This window comes from Solanum stenotomum, chromosome 4, assembly GCF_019186545.1.
Source record: "Solanum stenotomum isolate F172 chromosome 4, ASM1918654v1, whole genome shotgun sequence".
Lineage (NCBI taxonomy): Eukaryota > Viridiplantae > Streptophyta > Magnoliopsida > Solanales > Solanaceae > Solanum > Solanum stenotomum.
The window spans coordinates 2,980,424-3,003,248 of record NC_064285.1 but is presented as its reverse complement, the minus strand read 5'-3'; the positions used below and the strand labels follow the sequence as shown (position 1 = coordinate 3,003,248).

The 22,825-nt window shown below is 34.1% G+C and overlaps 3 protein-coding genes across 7 annotated transcripts; 1 reads left to right on the top strand and 2 right to left on the bottom strand.

Annotated features, from left to right (window-relative positions):
- Positions 1-860: 860 nt before the first annotated feature.
- LOC125862730 (vacuolar protein sorting-associated protein 35B-like) lies at positions 861-11,863 on the bottom strand. 4 transcript variants are annotated; one of them, XM_049542862.1, is made up of 22 exons: positions 11,664-11,863; positions 11,458-11,554; positions 10,511-10,634; positions 9,244-9,429; positions 8,865-8,952; positions 8,614-8,670; positions 8,429-8,518; positions 8,199-8,321; positions 7,324-7,398; positions 7,178-7,237; positions 6,801-6,917; positions 6,237-6,476; positions 6,090-6,155; positions 5,816-5,905; positions 4,711-4,800; positions 4,012-4,101; positions 3,499-3,567; positions 2,207-2,287; positions 1,997-2,104; positions 1,811-1,914; positions 1,493-1,606; positions 861-1,408 (listed from the first exon to the last, which is right to left on the bottom strand). In XM_049542862.1, the coding sequence occupies exons 1-22, from the start codon at positions 11,757-11,759 to the stop codon at positions 1,198-1,200; spliced, it is 2,376 nt and encodes a 791-aa protein (XP_049398819.1). In that variant the 5' UTR covers positions 11,760-11,863; the 3' UTR covers positions 861-1,197. The 4 variants fall into 4 exon arrangements, with proteins under 4 accessions (XP_049398819.1, XP_049398820.1, XP_049398822.1 ...); XM_049542863.1 differs by lacking the exon at positions 11,664-11,863 and having other exon boundaries at positions 10,511-10,656; XM_049542865.1 differs by lacking the exons at positions 9,244-9,429; positions 10,511-10,634; positions 11,458-11,554; positions 11,664-11,863 and having other exon boundaries at positions 8,614-8,748; positions 8,865-8,881.
- A 1,029-nt stretch (positions 11,864-12,892) lies between these two features.
- Positions 12,893-15,674, bottom strand: LOC125862738 (uncharacterized). 2 transcript variants are annotated; one of them, XM_049542872.1, is made up of 3 exons: positions 15,488-15,674; positions 13,580-13,925; positions 12,893-13,487 (listed from the first exon to the last, which is right to left on the bottom strand). In XM_049542872.1, exons 1-3 carry the CDS (start codon positions 15,566-15,568, stop codon positions 13,060-13,062), a joined length of 855 nt encoding a protein of 284 aa, XP_049398829.1. In that variant the 5' UTR covers positions 15,569-15,674; the 3' UTR covers positions 12,893-13,059. The 2 variants fall into 2 exon arrangements, with proteins under 2 accessions (XP_049398829.1, XP_049398831.1); XM_049542874.1 differs by having other exon boundaries at positions 13,580-13,919.
- Positions 15,675-18,884: 3,210 nt separating this feature from the next.
- LOC125862733 (GDSL esterase/lipase EXL3-like) lies at positions 18,885-22,813 on the top strand. Its single transcript, XM_049542868.1, has 5 exons — positions 18,885-19,235; positions 19,855-19,985; positions 20,708-20,941; positions 22,020-22,278; positions 22,513-22,813. Exons 1-5 carry the CDS (start codon positions 18,971-18,973, stop codon positions 22,704-22,706), a joined length of 1,083 nt encoding a protein of 360 aa, XP_049398825.1. The 5' UTR covers positions 18,885-18,970; the 3' UTR covers positions 22,707-22,813.
- Positions 22,814-22,825: the final 12 nt, after the last annotated feature.

Here is a 22,825-nt window from a genome sequence, read left to right as displayed (position 1 = left end):
ATGATATATAATATATAGACTAAAAGCTTATTTGACAATGTAAAATATTCTTGCAAAGAAAATAAAAAAGAAGAGCATAATATATGTGACTAACTCCTTAAATTTATCGAGATATTTTATCTAGAACACTCGAACTAAGTAATATTTCACCTCAAATCCAAGAAGATATTTTATGATTTATTGATGTGAATGCATATAATTAAAGAAAACAACATATTTATTTTATGTATNTTTATCGAGATATTTTATCTAGAACACTCGAACTAAGTAATATTTCACCTCAAATCCAAGAAGATATTTTATGATTTATTGATGTGAATGCATATAATTAAAGAAAACGACATATTTTATGTAATTAACTTAACAATTCAATAGATGAATGAAAACACAAAAAAAAAGAGTAACCAATTGAAACACTTTATAGGTATCGAGGTGTTCAATTGGAACATGACCTAGCTTGGTGTGTAAAAGATTTGTTGTAGAGTTACAACAGAATCTGCACTAACTTATTTAAATGAGATCAAAACTTAAATAGTGATACCAAAATATCTATTTGTATAAGAAAAAAATGCCATAGGGCCTAGTCTCCACTACCAAACAACCAAAAAAAAGAAATCAATATCCACTTGAAGATGGAAACAACAGAGAACACTCTGCTTGAACATGATACAACAACATAGTAGGTCGTTTGGTCCACTGGCCTATTGTTTGAGTCCCTGATGTGATTGATTACATAGACATATAATGATGTGATGATATTTGTGGGGAAAACTTATGGTCAGCTTACTCAGTCCCATGGCCATATCGAACACTTCAGTTTCAGCTCGAAAATATCTTTTAATGGTCAAACAAAGTAAGGACATTTCGAAAATTAGTAAATACACATTTCTTTTTATATATACACTCCACAACCAACTGGCAATTCAGCAATAAGAATTCAAGTGAAACAGGACCAGAAATCACGCATTCTCCCTCCGTTAGGGTAAAGAATAGCTTACTGTAAAAAGGAGAATTTTACATTGAATCACCTAGTAGTAAATTGTTGTATTTATTGCTGATAGAATAATTGATGGGCAGCGGGCACAGCAGAAGACTCATTTGGTAGTTTCAGATCCACTAAATCCTTCGCTTTCAGGGCTTAGACACAATGTATTTAGCATATCAAATTTGAAAGACACCACAAGAAACATTAAAGTATCACACCTTAATTGGACCGTATTTCTCACCCATTAGCCCTCCTTTTTGTTTCTGAAATTGAACATAACGCAATGTGCTGGAGAAGAAAGCGTCTGAAGCTTTATCTGGGGTTGTGGTGTCACTCTGCATCTCAGTTTTAATCAACTCTATAAGGCTCTGAATTGCAGAAGATGTTATTTGAGGGTTCCCCTTCTCAAAAAAGTAAAGGTACCTGAGCCCAGAAATGGATTCAATATAATGCCTGCAATCTAGAACCCAAATTTCACTTGAAAACATTAATGTTCTGAATACTAACTTGTTAAGTATTTCAACAAAAAGCGTGACAGGTCCACTGCTACCCCTTGTAACATTTGCTTGTTGTTGTGCTGCATTAGCAATCCGCAACGAACGCTTTAGGCAAAGCAAGACCCTAGCATAACCCAAAGACAGCAAATCATATATTTCAGGGTAACCAAGTAAAAGAGAAATACATCAAAAACAAAATGCAAGACTTCAACTCTTGAATGATAAAAGCTATGGGGAAGACAAGTTTAAGACTTCTTAGAAGATGAATCAATTGAATATGCAAATAACTCAATTGAAAATGAGAAATTTGAGGAACACTCTTGCCAACCTTTCTCCATCTTTAATACCATCTTGATCGTCAACCCAAAATAGATGTGAACAAGCGTAAACTGCTCTACATTGATCAGGTTTCTTTAGGAGTTTTGCTGAATACTATACATTAGAAAAGGTATTCCATTGTTAGAAAACAAATAAATAGATAGACAGATCAGAAGAGATTAGAGGTAGAAATTACCCCTGTGGCCTTATGAGTTAAGGTATCCCTGTTCTCAACACCAAACACAGTCATCTTTTGAAGAGTTCCGATTATCAAGTGTATTGCAGTCACTTGCGCTTTAGAATCCTAATACCAAGTGCAAGAAGTTTAAGAAGAACTTTGAGCAGATGAAAAGGTAAATGAAGAAGAATATAATATAAAACACATTGTTTACAGGTGAGCAATTACCGCAACTTCTTCTTCATATAGTACAAAAGCTTGTGTAAAAAATTCATATGCAATCGGTTCAAGTTCACAATCATTGGCAGCCTGAGGAACAAAAGCAAGTTTCAGAAATAAATAAAACACTAATGGATCGAGTAAATTTCTGTTGCTCACCTAATGATAGTGAAGAGACTTTCACACGACACAAATAAAAAGGATGCACTTGCACACATGAATAGATCACAGGCACTTCTGGAAGGCATATCTTACTGCATAGGAAGATAATTTCCTAGGGCATCCAAAAGATTTCACTAGGTAATTCTCCTGCTAAGTTTGGAAACTTGAGCTGATTCCGAGGGCATAAGTGAAGTTTTAAAAAGGAGATAAGAGAGATATGAAAATAGGTCTATCCATCAACACCTTTCGCTCTAAATGTACTCCTGAGCTTTTCGCCATGATAGTCTTGATCTTTCAATCACCTCCAATCCTCCCAGTGAAGGAGTGAGGTTGTTGAGCCTAAAAGCTGATAATCATCTTAGGGCATAATTTAGGATTTTGTGGAGATATGTTTTTTTTTGGATAACTGAGAAATCCGTGTGACCCGCCCTTTGGACTAATCACTGCCTTCTAAACTCAGTGGATAATGGGCCCACCCCTCTACCCTTCACCACTTAAATACCGGGCTTTGCTTTGCATGGTGTGGGGCTTGAACCTGCGACCTAAGCCAACCTAAGCCACAAATCCTCCACCTTTTGCCACTTGAGCTAGGCCTTGGGGGCTTTGTGGAGATATATTTTGATAAGTAAAAAAATAGAATAGCTCCTTAAAATCTTAAATTATGCCCTAAGGAGATATTCCATTATATATAATTAGCTATTTGTGTGTTGGATGTCTGAAAAATCTTGTAAATGTTGGACAGATACTAAAACTGGAACAGTCTTTCATTTTAGTCTAAGCTCAGTCATTGAAGGCAAATTGAAAGGTTTGTCTTTTAGATTTTCACAAACCCTTCATTTCTGTTGGGTAAAATATTCATCTAGTTTGGTATCTGTTGTTTGTTGCATATATTTTTGACTTACAGTAGTGAAATTCAGAGCACAAACCTACCCATCTTTTAGAATATATAGAGGCTGAGAGTTTGTAAAAGTTTATGTTTTTAAATTGCTTTCTAATTGAAGTAGTTGTACTGGACAACAATAGTAAATAGATGGAAAAAATAATCTACATTTTTAGGAAGTAGTTTACTTATTGGCTTCTTAAAGGGGTTTCTAATATAATGCACAGAATCTCCACGGAAAAAAAAATCAACCGTTCACCTCTGCACACTGCAAGTACAACCGCAATGCCAATTCTGGCGATGGAACTGATGAAAGAGCCTCGATAATCTGCAGCATGATTAGCTCAATCAGCAAACTGAAGCACACAAGGGCTTATCTGATAGTTAATAGACAAATGACAGGAATCAAATGGAGGTAATCGTATCCTAATACAATGAATGAAACTGAGCACACCACAAACCAGTGCGCTCAAAAGATCAATAAAGTTTTAACCCTGAAGATCACCAATATGGAGGAGTGGAGTGAAGATGATACTACAAGTCTGCAGTCATGACTTAAAATATCTTCTCTCAGAAGACCAAAAAAAAACACTCCAATGTACTGCATCTCACCAGTACAGAGATCATCAAGGAGAGGACTTTTTGTGTCACATCTCATAACCATGGTGAGAAATAAAATCAACAACAAATCAAAATCAAAGGATACAAAAAGAATATCACACACTGATTTTAACGACAATTACAAGACACCATATCCAAGAGCTGATATTACCTCATTCAATAACTTAAAAATTTTCTTTGGTGTAGCTGGAACCTCTTCTCCCGCCATATCTCCATCCTGGCCTTGCAATCTCCTAACCAACTTCCATTTGATTGAGAAAGTATTTCAGAATTATGAATCCTGAAATTTCAGGAGAGGTGGAAAGAAAAAAATAGCATGGTACAAATTTTACGTAAGCATTTGAAATATTCAACTATATGTGGAGTCTCCAGATTCCATTACAGGTATAAGGTTTGTAGAAAAAGCCATTATCTTTCATAAGGAATAAATAGACTAAAAGAACTTCAGAAACTCACGGACCGGAGGGGAACGGGCCAATGATCAGTATCCTGCTTCAGTCCTACATCTTGCACATTCTATAACAGTTCTTACAGATTCAATGTCTCCATCTAATTCCAATATGCAGAGAATTTTTTTTGCAAGTATGCTGTATGACAGAATGAGAGAGAGAGGGAGAGAAGGAGAGAGGGAGAGAGAGAGAGAGAGAGAAGAGGATACTGGCCAATGGATGCTAATTGCTATAGAGTTAATGTCAGAAGGTCATGGGATTCTACTCATTACCTTTTTCCTTATAGAGTTAATGTCAGAAGGTCATGGGATTCTACTAAATGCAACTAAGTAAAGACATCAGCATAGTCAAAAACAACCAAAAAGGGAGAGAGAGAGCGTTAAGTGCTGAAAACAACAAACCTTCAGTGCAGAAAAGGCTAGAGGAGGAACTGTAAAAGTTAGGCGCTTTGGACCTCCAGCCATTATATGCTTCCTAACAGTGCATATTATCTGATTTGCAACAACAAAGAGTTAAAAATATTATGGGCATAAATTTGGGGTATTCAAACTATACTTTTTTATTAAATCAATTTGTTAACCATTATTGGTGTTCGGTTATTATATGAGAAAATCACCTCAAGAATTGATAACCACATAGTACTAGTATGATGAACTGACTGTTATCTAAGGAGCTGAGTAGAAGCACAATCAATAGTGCTAAGTATGAGCCAACAAACTCTACTTGTGAACCTCGAGCAAGTCCATGTTCTCCAAACTGTTTGTCCTTGATCCTACTATGTAGAGTATTCTATCTAATCAAGCTGGAACAAATCTAAGTACCCCACAGCACCAATAATTTCCATTGTCATATCCTTTCCGAACTTAAAACATATACCATGATAGCATCCCACTAGTCCAGTATCATAATCATGCCAGTCTGGTTATTCGAATATTAAAAGAAGAAAAGAAATGTGAAAACTGTGTATTGCTATATACTATGGAAGATAGGGTTTTTTAAAAAAAAGAAAAAAGTATATTTTTAAGATGGAAGTTTATGGTGTAACTCTCTTAATTACACCGATTCTTTTACCATTTGATGAAAGGTATAGCCCTTCTAACAATTCCTCTTAACTCAAGCTTCCATCAACCTTCAGCGCTTGTCCATCCATCTAGAGTAAAATGAATATTTTGTAGACAAATGAATAGCATCAAGTGGCATATTGCAAAACACACTCTTCTTTCAATACTGACTGTTCAGTTTCTTTATTGAAATCAAACAACATACAATTTTATTAGTGTTTCTCTAATGGAGATAAAGGCAGCATTCAGACAGTATACCACAAGCAAATAACTCGGCTTATTGGATCATTTCTAAAACTAAAAAAGAACTAAATGAAACAATGATCTTAGTGTTGACTCCAAAATAAATAAATGAAGCACCCATCTTAAAGAGGTCTGCTAGTGCAAATACATAAAGGTGATCAATAATAATTTCTTATACAAACTTCTCCAATAAATCAATTACCTTTAACATTTCCTCAGGCTCATCGTTGTACAGCACGTGTATAAGGCGAGCAACAGAATTCTGTTCCTCCTTGAAATCCTCCTCATCAAGCTTTTGGCCAAAACCACAACAAAAAGGAAAAGAAGTCATTCCACTGGTAGAAACTATCCGGAAAATCTCACATATATGAGTACTGAATAAAAGTCAAAGAAAAAGGAAGTCATCAATAGTGCCAGAACATAAGATAACAAATTCAGGAATTTAAGTAATCAAAATTGATAATTTATCTGTAAACCTCATCCGTGGCAGTTCCATCCAATTCCTTGATAAGCCCTTTTATCAATTCAAACAAAACCTCGACCTGGAAAAATATGTAAATCAATTAAAGGAAGAATTAAATTATTCGAACTAGTGATCAATCACTACAGATCGCAGATTATACCTTGTCAGCAGTTGATACACAGGTGTCATTCTTCATGATGCTCTCAATGATTATTGTTGCCATGATCTTGTTTGTTCCAGCATCAAGGTGATCCATGACTCGTGGATAATTTGAAAGAGTTAGAACTGTCACAATGTCAGTGTATTTCTCCAAGGGTGCACTCAGGAGAGCGACAACTTGTTTTGTCGCTTTACTATCCTCAAGCTTGGCTTTACCAGAAAGTTTCTTTACACATGCTCCCTACCAACAATCAGCAAAGCAAATCAAGAGAAATGTCATCAGATACATCTCCCCTCTTTAACTAACAACTCTGCTGGGATTTGCTAGCCTGTTTAACACTCCTACCAACCACTAAGAATCCATGCTCATACAGAAATTGATCAAAGAAACAACCTGTCTTAGAATCCATGCCCACACAGAAATTGATCAAAGAGACAACTATCCTCCTCTTACCAAAAACGGTGAACACAGTTTACGCATCAACTGGCTACATAGAGCTTAGAGAATAAAGACAGCAATTTCTGTGTTACAACCTATTTGGTTACCAAATTGACAAGTACATACCAGTATTTGATCCACGTAGTCTAGTCGATCAGGATGAACACGGAGAGTGAAGGTCAGAAGAGAAACATACAAAGAAATGGCTCCAACAACTGGCATATCAACTTGTGCTTCAATGACCTGCATATAAAGGAACCCATTGAATATTTAGACGGCAGGTGCTGTAAATCATAAATCCTGCTAAAAGCTGAAGTTTGTTCATAAATAAGAGTCCAATTGCAAGTTACAAAACTAGATAATCCAAATATATGTCTGGAACAATGTAATCACCCTTTACATGCAGGCTGACCTTGCACTTAACAAGTACATCCCCTAGAAACTCTAAGTACACCACCTAGTAAATTTGGTTCTGGAATCAGACATAAAACATCAGGATTTACCTTCCCGATGGCACTGCTTAGCTTGGCAAATGCTTCAACTTGAAGAAACTCAGGTAACACCTAAATAATCAAAACAATTACACCTAGATAGGAGAAGAAATCAAGAAAATCTCAAGTCAGAAGCCATTAAACAGTTATTTACTTACTTCGGGACTTGAATCAGCATAGTTCGACAATCTCTCCATCAACCGTGACAGCACAGTCTTAACGTCAACAACGGGCTAAATAAAGAAAATGAAATAAAAAGGTATATTTTCAATTTTCTCATGGAACTTAATATAGTAACATAATGCCGCTATTGTGGATAGTTCTTCTCCTGTTTGGGAACTGGGATAACATGTTGAGCAAGGGGGAGATAACATATAAGTATCCACATGCTACTACAACATCAATCACCATAAGATTTGAACAAATTGTTAAAACTATAAGTTTAAGCTCCATACTTAAAGAACACTCCAAACGTTGTAGATCACAGAAACACTAATTGTACATCCACACATTCTCATCCAGGAAGAAAAAGTTAGGCGGAAAACTACAGCAATATGCCAACGTAATACAGTTATTCCAGTTAATCTAGTGAATGAAGAACTTATCAAGTCCACTTAACATAGAGGAAAAGAAGCGGGAAAAAACCCTACTCTCTCCCTCCCCTTTCCCCTGCTCTGTCAAGACAAATAAGTGCACCTGGAAAACATTAAATAAAAAAAAAAGTTTGAGCCACTAGCATTCACCAGGTATATGATCTTATTCTTCTTCACAACAGGAAAAGATCTGGAAGGCAGTCAAATAGGCTGTCTATTTCTGTGTTTCTTTTTTCATTTCCTTTTTGTTTGGAAAAGGTAATACTTGTATCTATAAACAGCACAACGTTAGTGCTGGGATTAGATATGCTTTAGATATACAGTTTACATTTGAGAAAAGAAGGATATGAAGATGCAAGGAAGAGGAGTAGACAAAGGACAGGACAAACAAACTTATCCTGCCAAAGAAGTTGGGTACTTGTATATTTTTGGTTACTTACTTGGAGTTGCGGACAAGCACCCAATAAAGTCTCAAGTGTCTGCAAGTGGTACTCATCTGGAAAGACCTGAATTATGCAGTCCATCAAATAATACTGGGCAATCTCATCCTTACAATTGACAACCTGTGGAAACATTTAGCTGCATCTTTAGAGATGGGATAATTGCTACAAACAAATGAGAGAGTCTTATATTCCATATCCAGAAAAGGGTTTATCATGTTGATATTTACCTGCTCCAATACTCTGGGCAGAACCACATCCTTATACATTTCAAGATCAACACCCTCTATCTGACTAAGAACGTGCAAATTCTTCCCAACCTAAAATATGACAGGTACAGCTGAATAATGTATTTCTGAACCAAGCCATAAGGCTCTTGCAAGAAGAATATAAATGATTGAGCCATTGATATTACAAGATCGCGAAGCTCGCTCCTTTCTTTATCCAGCTTCTCTTTCAACCTGACAGGTCCCTGCAGACCATAAAGCGCGAAGAATGCCTCAACTCAGGATCACCAAAGCAAATGAATGTATCACAAGCACTATAACACCTGCATGGCCAAAACATGCCTTCATGACTCATTTTACCTTCCTGGCATGCAAATGCACAGATGCCATGCAAGTGCAAAGTAAAAGCAAAGTAAAAGTTCAGAAGATCCTAACGTACATTATGCTGCATTCTAACCCAAAGCTTATTCATCTCTGTGAAGTTCTGCAGCACAAAATCTACAGCATCCATGACAGTATCACCTTCTCTGCATAAAGAACAGGGTGAAGCATCTCAGAAGATCATCCCCCTAGGTCAAACTAGAAAATGAAAAGAAAATACTTAATTGAACAAAAGACGGGGATCTACAGATGGAAACAACACATTGGGTCTCCCTGTATACTTAAATAGGTACATCAAAACAAATAATAACTAATGTGTGTGCAGCTCTTTGTGTATGTGTTTCAAGCAAGTGCATAAAAATGTACTTATGCAGAACTGACGTGATATAAGTGCAACTTCTTCATCACGTAATTCAAGTAGTAATCAATAGCTTTACCCTTCATACTCAGAACCAAGGTCGGGTAATTTATCTCTGCTAATTTGAGCAAGATAACTCCTCAAGAAGAGCCCACGTGTAGGATGCTGAATACCACGACACATTTCAACAAGATCCTTGAGAATATCCTTAGCAGGAGCCTCTTTTGATTTTATGTAAACAGATCCTACTGTACATAGGAGATACCTGAAATATTACATGATAAACATCCATCAGACATCTGATTCTTCAGGAACAGCAAGGGCTTACGAGAAACGGAGACGACAATAATACACAGGAAACAGTAAAGAAGCAAAATCGAGCAGCTATTACTCGACTCCAAAAACAGAAGTTTTGCTAGAAGTTTACGATCCCCTAGACTGACCATGCAGAGTGCTTTCTAGAAGATTAAGACCTATCTTTTTTATTCTCCGGTTTTGGTACTTTTTTTTATTAAGGTTTCTCTCGAGTGCATACTTTTCTGTCATCTATTCATGCAGTAGACTCAGTTTTCGCTACTTGCATGAAGGACACTCTTTCATGGGAACTAAAGGTACTTAAGAATGTTGCCTCACAACTTCTCTTGGGAAAAATCTCTGGCTTCTCTGGTAAGCATTTCTCCTTTTTCTTTGTTTTTGATAGGTGAGTATAAAATATTTTTATCTTAAAAAAAAAATCTATCCGAGCCCATCTCTTTTTTGTTAAAGTTGACCATAGTGAGTAAATGCACACAGGGAGGCGGACGTGAACCCAATAACTTTTTCCCAGACCCTACGTAATTAAGTATTAAGAAATCCACTAAATGTCTATAAATATTTGATTGCAAACACAGTTATTAATGATTATTAACTTGAGGTCATTGAAGGAACCCATAAACTTCCAATTCCGGATCCATCTCTGTGCACACAATATTCCTACTAAACTCGGTGAGCAGAGACAGTGCTTATGTTATAAGAGGTATCCATTGGTTTCACATCCTATCCGGCACTACCCTCATGCATAGTCGAAGGCCATCAACTCTATGAGAAACTGAACATTCTCAATAACACTAAGTACACCAACAAAGAGAAAAACACATGAAAGAAGAACAAATTTGAAGTTATCCCATGAAATTTCAAGTGGAGCATAAAAATCATATTTGGATAACCAAATTTACTTCTTAACTACATTCACTAATTTGCTTGATTCTAAGATACTAGTAATTACTAGACAATATAAGTAGCCAATTAGCACACAACGAAGCCTAACAACTGAGAATTTTAACACATGAACTTCATTTGAGACTTACAATCGAGGCAATATATTTCCAGCATGTTGAACAAGTTCATATAAGTCAATAACTGAACAACCATGTCTATCTTCTTCTCTGAAGAACATCTCCAGCTTCCTCAATTCATCAAATGCTCGCATATCTACCACAAAGAGCACAAAAACCTGAGAACAAATGATGACATAACAAACAAAGACACTTCCTCTGTTCCAAGATGTTTGGCACATCTTGCTTTCCGACATTTAAACTACGTAAAGTCGTAAACTAACCGACATTTTAGTTTCCTCACCATCTTGATACGGGGAGAAATGCAACTTAAAGTAACTTTACTTATAGTACCAAAATATCAAAGTTTTTATTTATTTACAACAGAAATGAACTAATCCAGTCCAATCTACCTCCATAAGTTAGTCAAACTAACTTTCATAAGTGAAAAATGCAACTTATCGTACTTCTCGAGTAGTTTCCGGATATTTAAATTAAAATATTTTTTTTTTAAATGAATAAACTTAGACCAATTTGGCTTCAAAAATCTAAAATTTAATTTTTAAAAACTGAATTACTATAGTCCTATTTAGCTAGAAAGTTAGTAAATTTAACTCTCAATAAGCAAAACTCCAAAAAAATTAGCATGAAAGAGTACAAATCAATAAAATCAGCAACAAAAATAAAATAAAATAATATGATCTGATTTAGCTCGAAAGTTGATCAAATTAACGTTCATAAAAGTGCAACTTATCGTAGTAGTTAGTCCTATTTAGCTAGAAAGTTAGTAAATTTGACTCTCCATAAGCAAAGCTGCCAAACAAATTACAATGAAAGAGTACAAATCAACAAAATCAATAACAAATGAATTAATATGATCTGATTTAGCTCAAAAGTTAGTCAAATTGATTTTTCACAAGCAAAAACTTTCTAACATAGAAAAGGTTAAGCAAAGAACATATGTTGACTAGAAAATTTACAAAGCTCGTAGTATTTGTGCGGCGAAAGTTTTGAAGTCCGAAGCTCAGACAGCAACAAAGCAGAATACTTCAACGCTTCTCTGAGATTATCCGAATCCTGAAAAATTAAATCAAAAGCGTTAATTATCAAAAAAAATTGAAAAGTTTTAGGGTTTTTGGATTCAAATTCAATGAAATTTGATTTTGAACAAGAAAAAAATTGTTACCAATGCACGAGACATGTAAAATGCGTTGTGTTGAATAGCTGCGATTCCTTCTGCTAGCCATTTCTCTTCATCTTCCATGCCTTCTGTTGCTAACATTTTTTTTGCTTTTTCTGTTCTTCGTCTTCTTCTTCTTTGTTGTTGTTCGTGTTCAGTTTGGGTGACAAACGCGATTTTGATTACCTGACAACTCAGCGACCCGGGTGGGTTTTACCCAAAACCCGTATCACTCCGAAAAAAAATATTTTTCGAATTAGTGAGTTTTATATTCAATTATTAGTTTAGTCTATTTAGGAGAAATTAGATAATTTTTTTTGTTTGATGAAGAGAATTTCATTCAAAATAGGTTAAAAATGAATGGATTTTTTCAAAGTTTAAAAATTAATTAATTATTATTCTTTTTAGCTTTTTTAAAAATCTTTTCAGAATTATCCTTCCTTTTTATGAGGATTTCAACTACTATTTAGATCCTTAAATATGGGAGCGAAAATATCCTGTAACTCGAAGGATATACGACTTCTTGGTCAAGCCAGAAAGATAAGTTCTTTAGGTTAAAATGTTGTGCGATTCGGAGGACATAAGATTTCTTGGTCAAGCAAAAAAGATTACCGACGGGATGCTCCTACCCCACTATGTCTGACCCTTTATCTTACTTAGATTGCCAACTGAATTCTCCTACCCCACCATGTCTGGCCCTTTCTCTTACCTTAAGAAGAAAGAAGCTAATACAATTCTTTTACGATTTTTTAACTGATACGGTAAATCAAATGTACCACAACGATTGGTTAAAGTCGAACACCCACTAAAACACCATAATAGTTACATATAAAAAAAAAAACGAGATACTTTATTTGCCTATTCATCGAGTTAGTCACCTTAGATATTACTAGTATTAAATTAAATATATAGAAAGTGAAGTCTTCAATTTTGCAGTGAAGATGTTATATATCGAGGTTTTATTACTATATATACAATTTTTAATTACAAAAAAAATTGCTACATCTTTTCCCTAAAGTGTATTATAGTATGAATAATTGAAAGATATGCATATCCAGTTTGGCCTTTCACAACAATTCTGTGTTGTGTTTTTTTTTTTTAATTTAGGAATGTCCAGATCAATTTTTGCGCACTTCGATAACTCTGTTCATTAAGGCTAAGACAAATAGAATAAATCAACTACCATTTTTTGTCTCTGCTGAGTTTTGAATCTGAAATACTAATGACGGTTAAAGGTCATTAATTCAAAATACTAAAGATTGTGTCCACCTTAAATCCATTTTTAAGACTATTAATTATTGAAGTAAAATGGTAAACTCATGTACCAATCAATTAGGTATTCCACCTATAAGCTTTTCAGAGAAAGAGCTAAAAGTTCCCTGGTTAATTTACTACAAGCAACTCAAAAAGGAACTGTGAAAGGGAATGCATATAGTTCAGGATCATCTAGGTATTGCGCATGCGGCAACAACGCAGAGGTTCCACAAGACATGTCGTTGCTAACTTCGCCTTTTTCCTTCACTCTCATCTGCTCATGCTTTCTCCGGAACAGCCAATCTTGATCATCAAACTCATAACCGGAACTTGGTGGAACACAGTTAATAATCAAATTCTTGAACTCTAGTTCTAAATCGTTCCCGTGCAATTTGGAGCAAGAAACAGTTGTTGTCTTGTCCTCTGACATGAAAGGGGTCAATTGCTGGTTGGTTTTCGACAAGGGAGAGGCTCTTTCTACCTCGTAGTTAGCAGATTCTTTGAAACAGTCTTCTTTGATAGATATATCACATTGTCCATGATTATGTGAGGACATTCGAATGCGGACATTAGGACCTATTTGTCAAGCAAGGAAATGTGAAGGCAAGCACCAACAAACACACTCGAAAAAACAAACATTAGTATGTTGAAAACAGAATATAACTCACCATGGTCATGTATTCCATTTGAAGATGAGGTAGATCTCTTTCTTTTGTTGTTATTTTGGGTGCTGTCAGATGAGTAGCTTGGATCTTGTGAGCAGACAGGCTTGCCGTGTTCCTCGGATAGACTACTGTTCTCCAACCGCTCAACAATTTCATCCTCAATATCTTTCTGCAAGGACTTAGTTCTCGACTCTCTATTATCTCCTCTAGAAATCAAATCACGAGTTCGAAAACAACTTGAAGTTGATACTTGCTTCGCCTTTTTTTCCTTCTTTCTGAATCTCTCTTTCTTCTTCCTTCTCTTTTCTTTCTTCCTTTCCAATGTGACTCTTTCCTCGTACCTCTGGAGCTTTAGAGCACCAGAACAACAAGTTCATATTAAAGGGACAATACATGACCAGTATAGCATGAACAATTACGTTCCTCAAATATATGCCAAGAATTAGTCGCTTCTTCCTATTAGAGGGGTTCAGGCTTAGCATCCAACATGTTAAGTTCTCAAGTTCACAACAACATGCACCTAAATGATTAAATCATGCTCAAGTCAACTAATTTTTTACACAACCTGGCCCCTAACACTACACGAAGAAGTAGACATAATTAGTTCTAGTACAAAGTGTCGTGTCAAAAAGGCTCCCACACCCAACCCAGGCGCCAGTTAAAGAAGAGCATTTACTTGTTAAGCAAGTAGAAATGGATAATGACATCTTCGTGCACACCTTAAATGACCAACCACGGGAAGCACAATAATTTGTGCAAAACAAATCAGGGAAAGCTTTTGGTTCGACGAGTTATTGCTGCTTTCAAAAGGGTAATAACTTACAAATATTATCTTAAGGTGGCAAAAAAGGCTACTGCGAGCTTTCTGGTCTAACGAAGGATCCGGGTGGGAATTCTCTGAAGAATAAAGAATCAGAATAGAATCTAATTCATGTTCATGTTAACAGAAAACCGGACTTGAAAATCTAACCCTTTTCAGTACTGTTCTTTTAATAAAGTATTACTCTCTCCGCATCAATTTGTTTATCTGGTTTTGAATTGGCAGTGAGTTTAAGAAAGTAAAAAAAACTTTTGATCGTTGTGGTGTTAATGAAGAATATAAGAAAATTTGATCATTGATAACACAAAATATTGACTTAGGTGGTGAGATCAAGAATTTCTACCTCCATGACCACCCAAAATTTGTGTCGACCAAAAACACAAGTTATACAAGCAGCTCAACTTGGTTTCAAAAATGAGAATCAGAACTCCTCTCTCTCTCTCTCTCAGCTACGATACTCTCGATTCCCCAAACAACAATTATTCATTCACCAAATCAAATCAACTATGCTCAATCCCAAATAGTTATGATCTGCTAATATCAATCTCGAAATTCATCCACTCTTCTAAGATCAATTTAATTACAATCCTATTCATTTAGATTTTTTAGCAAAGTATCTTCCAAATGTTAATTGTTAGAAGCACATTACAGTTGAACACTACCTATGTAATGACCCTCNAGGCCCATTACTTGTTGTTCCGGGTTACGGGTTGGCTTACCTACTGGTGGGTTATAGTAGGTGCCATCACGACTTGAGAAATCGGGTCGTGACAACCTACTAGTCCAAACCTCATAAAAATTAGGCTCAAATTAACACTAATCATAAATCCTAACCACTTAAAAATTCCAAAATTCTACATAAATCGTCCTATAATGCTACGTATTAACAAATCATCAGCAGAAAAAATCCAAATTCTCAACAGAAAATCATACCCGTAAAAATCTACAAAATTCTTCATTTCAAAGATCCTCAATTGAAATATCAAACATCAACAAAGGTTAAATCCGCTCTATGTACGAATCAGATTAACAAGATTTCATTCTGAGTTTTCAAAATTGACTATCAGCCGATACATAGAGCAAAAATCTACCTTAATCGATTCGATCAAGGCATAATTGCTTGCTGTATTCGGAGAATAACCAGGCGGTGGATACTGGAAGCACCGAGACATCTTCAAAATCGAAAAATCATCGAAAATTATTTCTAGGGTTTCTATAATTCAACAGAAAAATGTCTTATAAGCTAAAAGAGGAACAGAATTGTCGGTAATTCAGTGAGCCGTGAGAGTGTATATAGGCAGAGGGGCTTCCAATGAGTGGACTAGAACAGAGTTGTATTTTTGATAATTTGTGTTGCGATCCAAATTTAATCAGAATTTCAAAATAGGCTTCGAACTTGTCTAAAAGATACATGAATTGGTACCTCTAAGCTTGTCTAATAGTCAACTAGTACATATTTAACTTTGCAAATTATTTACCCCACAAATAACATTTTGGAAGTTTTGCTCCAAACTTGTGTTAGGAAGTCGTGGGATCGTAACTTGCTACTGAAAAAATAATGTTATATTATTGCTACTCTTATTTTGAATAAATTTGTTCTCATTAAAATGGCATAACAAGATTAGATCAAGTTGTGTGCAAACACATGGTAGACGAGTTATGCCATGATCTCCGTTGTGACATCCAACATCTCTTTCTTCACCTTCATAGCCATCATTTGTCTCAAACATGCATGGCATCTATATCTCCGACTTGAAAGAAGAGAGTTTAGGATTTGAAGGAGACCAATGTGTCAGCTAATAGAGTCGGTAGATAAAGATTTAGCAATCAAATGTGCCTAGAAGTGTTTGTAGACAAACATTTGGTCTAGTTAGCATCTATGTGTGTTTCGCTAACAATTGAATGATAGTTTAGATAGGAAACTGATACTCAAATAACTCAAGTATGAAACTAAAAAATGGGTGATAATTTAGTTATGTTTTTAACCCTTTTAACATTTTTATTTTCCGATACAAGGCTCTCTTGATTTCGATTGGGACTTTCTCAAAGGGGGGCTATTTTTGTCCATTAAGTAATTATTAAGATACATATTGTCTGTATATTAAATAGTTTCTGAATAGTGCTGAAACTTAAATAATGGTATTAAATTGGCTATTCTTGCACTTTGTCCGTAATTTAAAGACAAAGCTCAAGTTCAATATTGTCTTCTGAGCCCAATTTGAATTTGGGCTGAAACAAATAAACATGCAATCCCCCCCAAGCCCAAGCCCATAACTGTGACTCTTGACCCAACAATGAATATTTCAATCTAAGTTCTTGCATTGATTTGCCCTATTTCGGAATGATCTTTAATTTTCGCCTTTGTTGCTCATTTAATAAAAAATTATCGATCTGAGTATCCTTAACTATGACCTAATTTAGCAATTTGTCTGATATAAATTATGTAGTATGTAATTCGCAAGACTAAACTTAGAGAAAATTCACAATTTGTCTGACATAAGTTCTACAGAGAACTTAAGACAATTTTATGGGTTTTGAAACTATACTTATGCCTCTCTCGACATAATTTTTGTCGGAACTAAGTTATACAACGTGTGAATTATAAACTGCTAAATTTCTCGAACTCTTCAGTTTAGGTGTTGCACTCGTGTCGAAACGACATGAGTGTGGGATCCGTATCAGATATATGGTCAACTAACTTTGGGTACTTAGACCAAAATTGACAGAGAAATCGAGACAAATACAATGACTTCTATAATCAAAACAAAAGCTAAGGTGATATTGAAGAAAATGGAATACCTTGTATATAAAAATTCAGTCTTTTTTCTTACATCTCCTTATGAGATTCTCCTTTTGTTCAATATTTTCTCCTCGATATCCCTAGTTTTCTATATAATATCTTATAATTTAGATATATTATTATTATTTTAGATGTTTGATGAATTATTTTTAGATGAATCCTCGCACTCATATCCGTACTTCAATTCATACCCCTAAACCTTAAAATTTAGACCATAAAAAATTCGACCTCTAGATCCACGACTGTATTGGACACTCACGCCCCAATCTGAGCAACTTAGATGAACTAATGTTTATATACTTTGCTTTTAGTCTTTTGTGGATGATCCGATTTATGGTAACCATATGTAACATATAGTATTTTTTATATATGTACGTACCATGTTGGGTTGGATTATTCCAAATTAGTTCAATTTTTCCAAGAAAACCAACCAAATGTCACACATTAATGGTGTGAATTAAACTCAAGGGTCTAAAAACAAACTCGTCTGATAATACCTTACAAGTCGTTCACCAAACCACTTCCATTTCAAGTTTTACATTTATGTATTAGGGTTTTAAGTCGTGTCGGAATCAAAATTTTGCACTAAGTAAATTCAAAATATATATAAAAAAGAAGTAAATTACACGCGAAAAAAAGTTAAGTTTAAGCTAAGGTGATTCAATATCTATTACTCCAATATATTAAAAAATAATTATGACATTATATATACAATATAATTTTTTACATCAAAAATTCAGATGAATCTCTTATGCCCCTCGTTTCGATCCTGATTTTAAGATGAATCATAAGCTTGAATTTATTTATTTTTTAAGTGAAAAGATAAAATGGAGTATGATATGGTAGTCCACCAACCTAGAGCAATGTGCTGGTTCATTTGAAGCACAAGTCAAGACCAACCAACCTTACCAATTTCATGTACATTTTCCATGTTTACTCTATAGTCTCTAGATTATAAGTAACTCATCTCTTTAAATATTCTATCCATTCCCTTTTCCGGATTTAATTTATAATATATCGAGTAAATTTTAGATGCATTTGAAAGTCATAATTTAAAAATCAACGTAAACTAAAACGTATTTTAGAAGGGGTTTAGCACCTGAAAATTATAATTCATAGGACTAAAACATAAATTAAACATAGTTTAAATATAAAATTAATAAAAGCGCCATAGTTTATGAGTTTTGATCTATTATCTCTAAATAATATAAGACGAAATTTGTATTTAGAGTAAACGTTTCTTAACTTATAGTCACTAGGAAAAATTCATAAAATGTCCACCTACGACGCCATAGACAATGACACGACTTACTCTTTTTGTTCATAAATAAAAGTGTGTTCTCCGTATAATTTAAACTTTTAAATGAGATGAATCATACAACTCAACATGATATATCAAGGTAGATGCGACTTCAAATATCGTCACCCGTGATATATATAAATATGAATTGATTAATCATAATTTAGAAGTCTATATACAAACACATGTCATGTATCTATTGGTCTGATGTAAACATCTCACGCATATAACAAGCCCAAAGATTCGATCAACTTATATATATAGTCATAGAAACTGATAAACTTCAAATTCTAAATTCGCACATACAATAATCAACTCAATTATTAATAATGTACTATTCTTTTTTAGATCTATAAATAACATAAGCCCCTCCTTACTAAGTACTCAAGTCAAGTCTACCATTTGAAAGCTCAATTTGGACTTATAATACCAAATTTTCTCTTCTTCTTTCTTTGAACACAAAGTGAAAAAAAAATGTTGTATTCTTGTTCATCATTGCTATTTTCTTTACATTATGTGATGTTTTTGTATCTACTATGCGAAGGAAAGACGCAATTGCTATCCAAAAACTCGACTATAAAAGCCGTTTTTACTTTCGGAGATTCCATCGTTGATCAAGGAAATAATAACAATATTACAACCATAGTGAAGTGTAATTTCTCACCTTATGGGAAAGATTTTGTTGATGGAAAGGCAACAGGAAGATTTACCAATGCCAAAACGCCCGCTGACTTGATAGGTACGTCTTTTCATGTCTACTTCAATTGTTGAGTTGATTTTATCGTCATTCAACTTTTACTTTATTGCATTAAAGTCACTAGAACTATTACATCTTATAACATTATCACTCAAATTTGTTGAAGTATGAAGATTCAAAAATCACTAAACTATTTTTTTTTTATTGAACTTTGCCTAAAAATCATAACAAGTTATTAATTTTTATTTTTTTTTTGGTAACAAAAGGTTATTCAACATTAACTTTACCTAATTAGTAAGATTTTTTTTTGATAAAAAAACAAAAAGATAAAAAATCAGGGAAGGGATTATAAAGTGGGAAATCGAAGGCTCATTAATAAAGTAAAAGTTTAGATAGTCAACTAACTGAGATTCAAATATCTCTTACTCTAAAACAATGATTTTATGTGAAATTCAAGAGAAAATGGATGACTTTTTCGTTACAAAAAATAGTTTAGTTAGTACTTTCGTTCTACCTAAATAAAATTAACTTTTTCATTAAAAGAAATTAGCAACAAAAATGGAAGTTGAGTGAGTATCCATAAAATACTTTCTTTATGATCATATTTTAGTTGGGATTATATTTTTTACTTGATTCTAATATTAATATTTATTTATATTAGTGGAAGAATTGGGAATTAAAGAGTTGATGCCAGCTTATCGTGACCCCAATTTGCAAGTCGAAGATCTTAAAACTGGAGTAAGCTTTGCCTCAGGAGCTAGTGGATATGACCCTCAAACATCTTCTATTGTGGTAAGTATTAATTCTTTTTTATGTTTACGTTTTATTCATATATACCATCCAAAAATATATTCACACTATAGAATCATTTAAAATCTAACAAGTTTAAGTGGTCTATACTTAAGAAAATGACAAAATAATCCCTTATGTTTAATGATAGGTTCAAAATAATCCCTTAAGTATCACCAAAACAGTTTTCATCCTTTTAAGTTTATAAAAAATGATTACTTTTTGTCTCTGATCTTTACCAAACGACCAAAATTGATACTTTTTTCCAAAACTAGAAACATCAAGTTTTTTTAAAAAAAAATATCCAAAAACCACAACATAAAAAACTACATCAAACACAAAAAAAAAAAAACAACAAATATTGCACTAGACTCTTGAAAGAGATTAAAGATATCATCTATTTTCACAATTCTGATTAAATTCAATAATTAAAATTTGATAAATATTTAACGAATACAACAAAAGTTCATCTTTGATAAATTTAAAGGACCAGAACTGCTCAAATAATATTTACGACACAATTTCAAACCTACCACCAAAATTTAAAAATTCATTTTCTCATCTATACTTAGTATATAATAATTTAGGTGATTACCTTTTCAACACATGTCCAACATGTAAATTACTTTTATACCATCATATATACTCATCATAGTATTCAATCTAGTAAAGTTTAAATTTCATCATTTTTCTAATTATATTTTTTTATGATGAATTTTTTTCAGTCAGTAATACCACCATCTACACAATTAAATTATTTTGAAGAATATATTGGAAAGCTAAAGGGATTAGTTGGAGAAAAAGAAGCCAACAAGATAGTAAACAACAGCCTATACTTAGTGGTAGCAGGCAGCAATGACCTTGCCAACACTTATTTCACAATTGGATTAAGACAGAAACAATATGATATTGACTCATATACTGATTTTATGGTGGAAAAAGCTGAAGATTTTATCCAAGTATGTATATGAATAATTAATTTTTTACTAATGTATTACAATTTATGAAACGTATTTTTTAACGGGCTCTGGATCAACTGTTAGAATATATTGTACACTATAGTGTGTACCTTTGAGCTATCTCAAGGCATTTGGGCTCTATGGTTTTGTCCTCTTGGGCTTTAACTCAAAAATGACTCCTTTGAGCCATCGAATGGCATGTTTTGTCCTTTAGATTGATTGGTTCTTAATTTTTAGTCTTCGAATGAACTGGTTTTTAATTTTTTCTCTTTAGCAACTAAATTTATGTCTAGTAGGCATAACTTGAAGTCATCTTCGAACATTACTACTTGTAGATATTATATACAAAAATATAAACTAATGTCCTGCAAAAAAATTGCTTGTGATGACTTACAAGGAGAATAAATTAATGATGGACATGGAATAGGGGCAAAAGTATAAATAACCCATACCTTTCCCCTCTCAATAATGTCAAAATCATAAATCCAAATGAATGAGATAAGAATCATACATCTTACCAGCATTCTAGTTGAATTTCAAAGTAGAGAAATTTCTTGTCGCATAAGGAGTGACCTATACGAATGGTGTAACAACTGTCTTTGTGACATGAACTAAGTGAAATTGAATTCTCCAAGAAGAATGTGTCCTAAGACAAGTTTTATAGTAAACCCCCTTTCAAGTTCACTAGCCCTCCTTATGAACTCGGCGTCGTCCTTGAGGTTTACCCCACCACCATACTAGGAGAAGGATGACTCTGATACCACTTGTAACAACCCAAGTGCATCACTAAGGTATTGTCCGTTTTGACATGACTCCTTTGGGTTACCTTAAATCTTTTGGTCCTCACGGTTTTGTTCTCTTTGGACTTCAATTCAAAAAGACCCCAAAAGACGCCTTGACAGTTGAATTTTGAACTCACCCTTACAACGTTTCCACTAATTCACATCAATAATTTGCAACTTGAGTCATCATCACGTTTTTTTAGAAACACAAATTTATATCACTAGACAGAGCGTCATCAACACATCAATTTACTATAGTTAATTTTATTTATTTATGCATCTTTTTTATTTGGAAGGAATTGTACAAGTTGGGAGCAAGAAAAATAGGTGTTTTTGGGATTCCACCAATTGGATGTTTGCCATTCCAAAGAACACTAAGTGGAGGTTTAGGTAGAGTATGTGTGGAGGAACACAATCAAGCTGCACAATTGGCCAACACTAAGATTTCACTTGCCATTAATGGTTCACTATCCAAGAAGTTGCCTCAATCCAAGCTGGTTTTCATTGACATCTATGATCCTATGCTTGATCTCATTCTCAACCCTCAAAAATATGGTAAACTTTAATATTTTTCAAATTCATACTTTTAAATTTTGAATCTAGTAACGTTCAAATCCTGGAACTACCTCTGACTTTGGAATGTGGATGCACTTTAGTATATAAAAGAGAAAACCTTACTTGTCTTCTAATTTAAGTGTTAAAAGAAAAATGTTACTCATATATTGTATCAAAGGTGCAAAATGTGTTTCATTTTGTTTATATAATTTTCGGGTACGTTTGTATTATCAGGATTTGAAGTGGTAGATAAAGGATGCTGTGGTACAGGAAACATAGAGGTAGTCATATTATGCAACAGATACATGAGTAGTACATGTGAAGACGACACAAAATATTTGTTCTGGGATAGTTATCATCCCACTGAAAGAGGCTACAGGATCCTTGTTGATCAAATGATCAAAAAGTATATCAATAGGTTCATGTGAAACATGAATATCAAGATTCAGGATATTTCATCCGCCAAATGTTGAAACAAAACGCGCAAAAACAAGTTTGCGCCTTTTCATCCATCCTTCATGATCACTGTCCTAATATCTGTATTTGA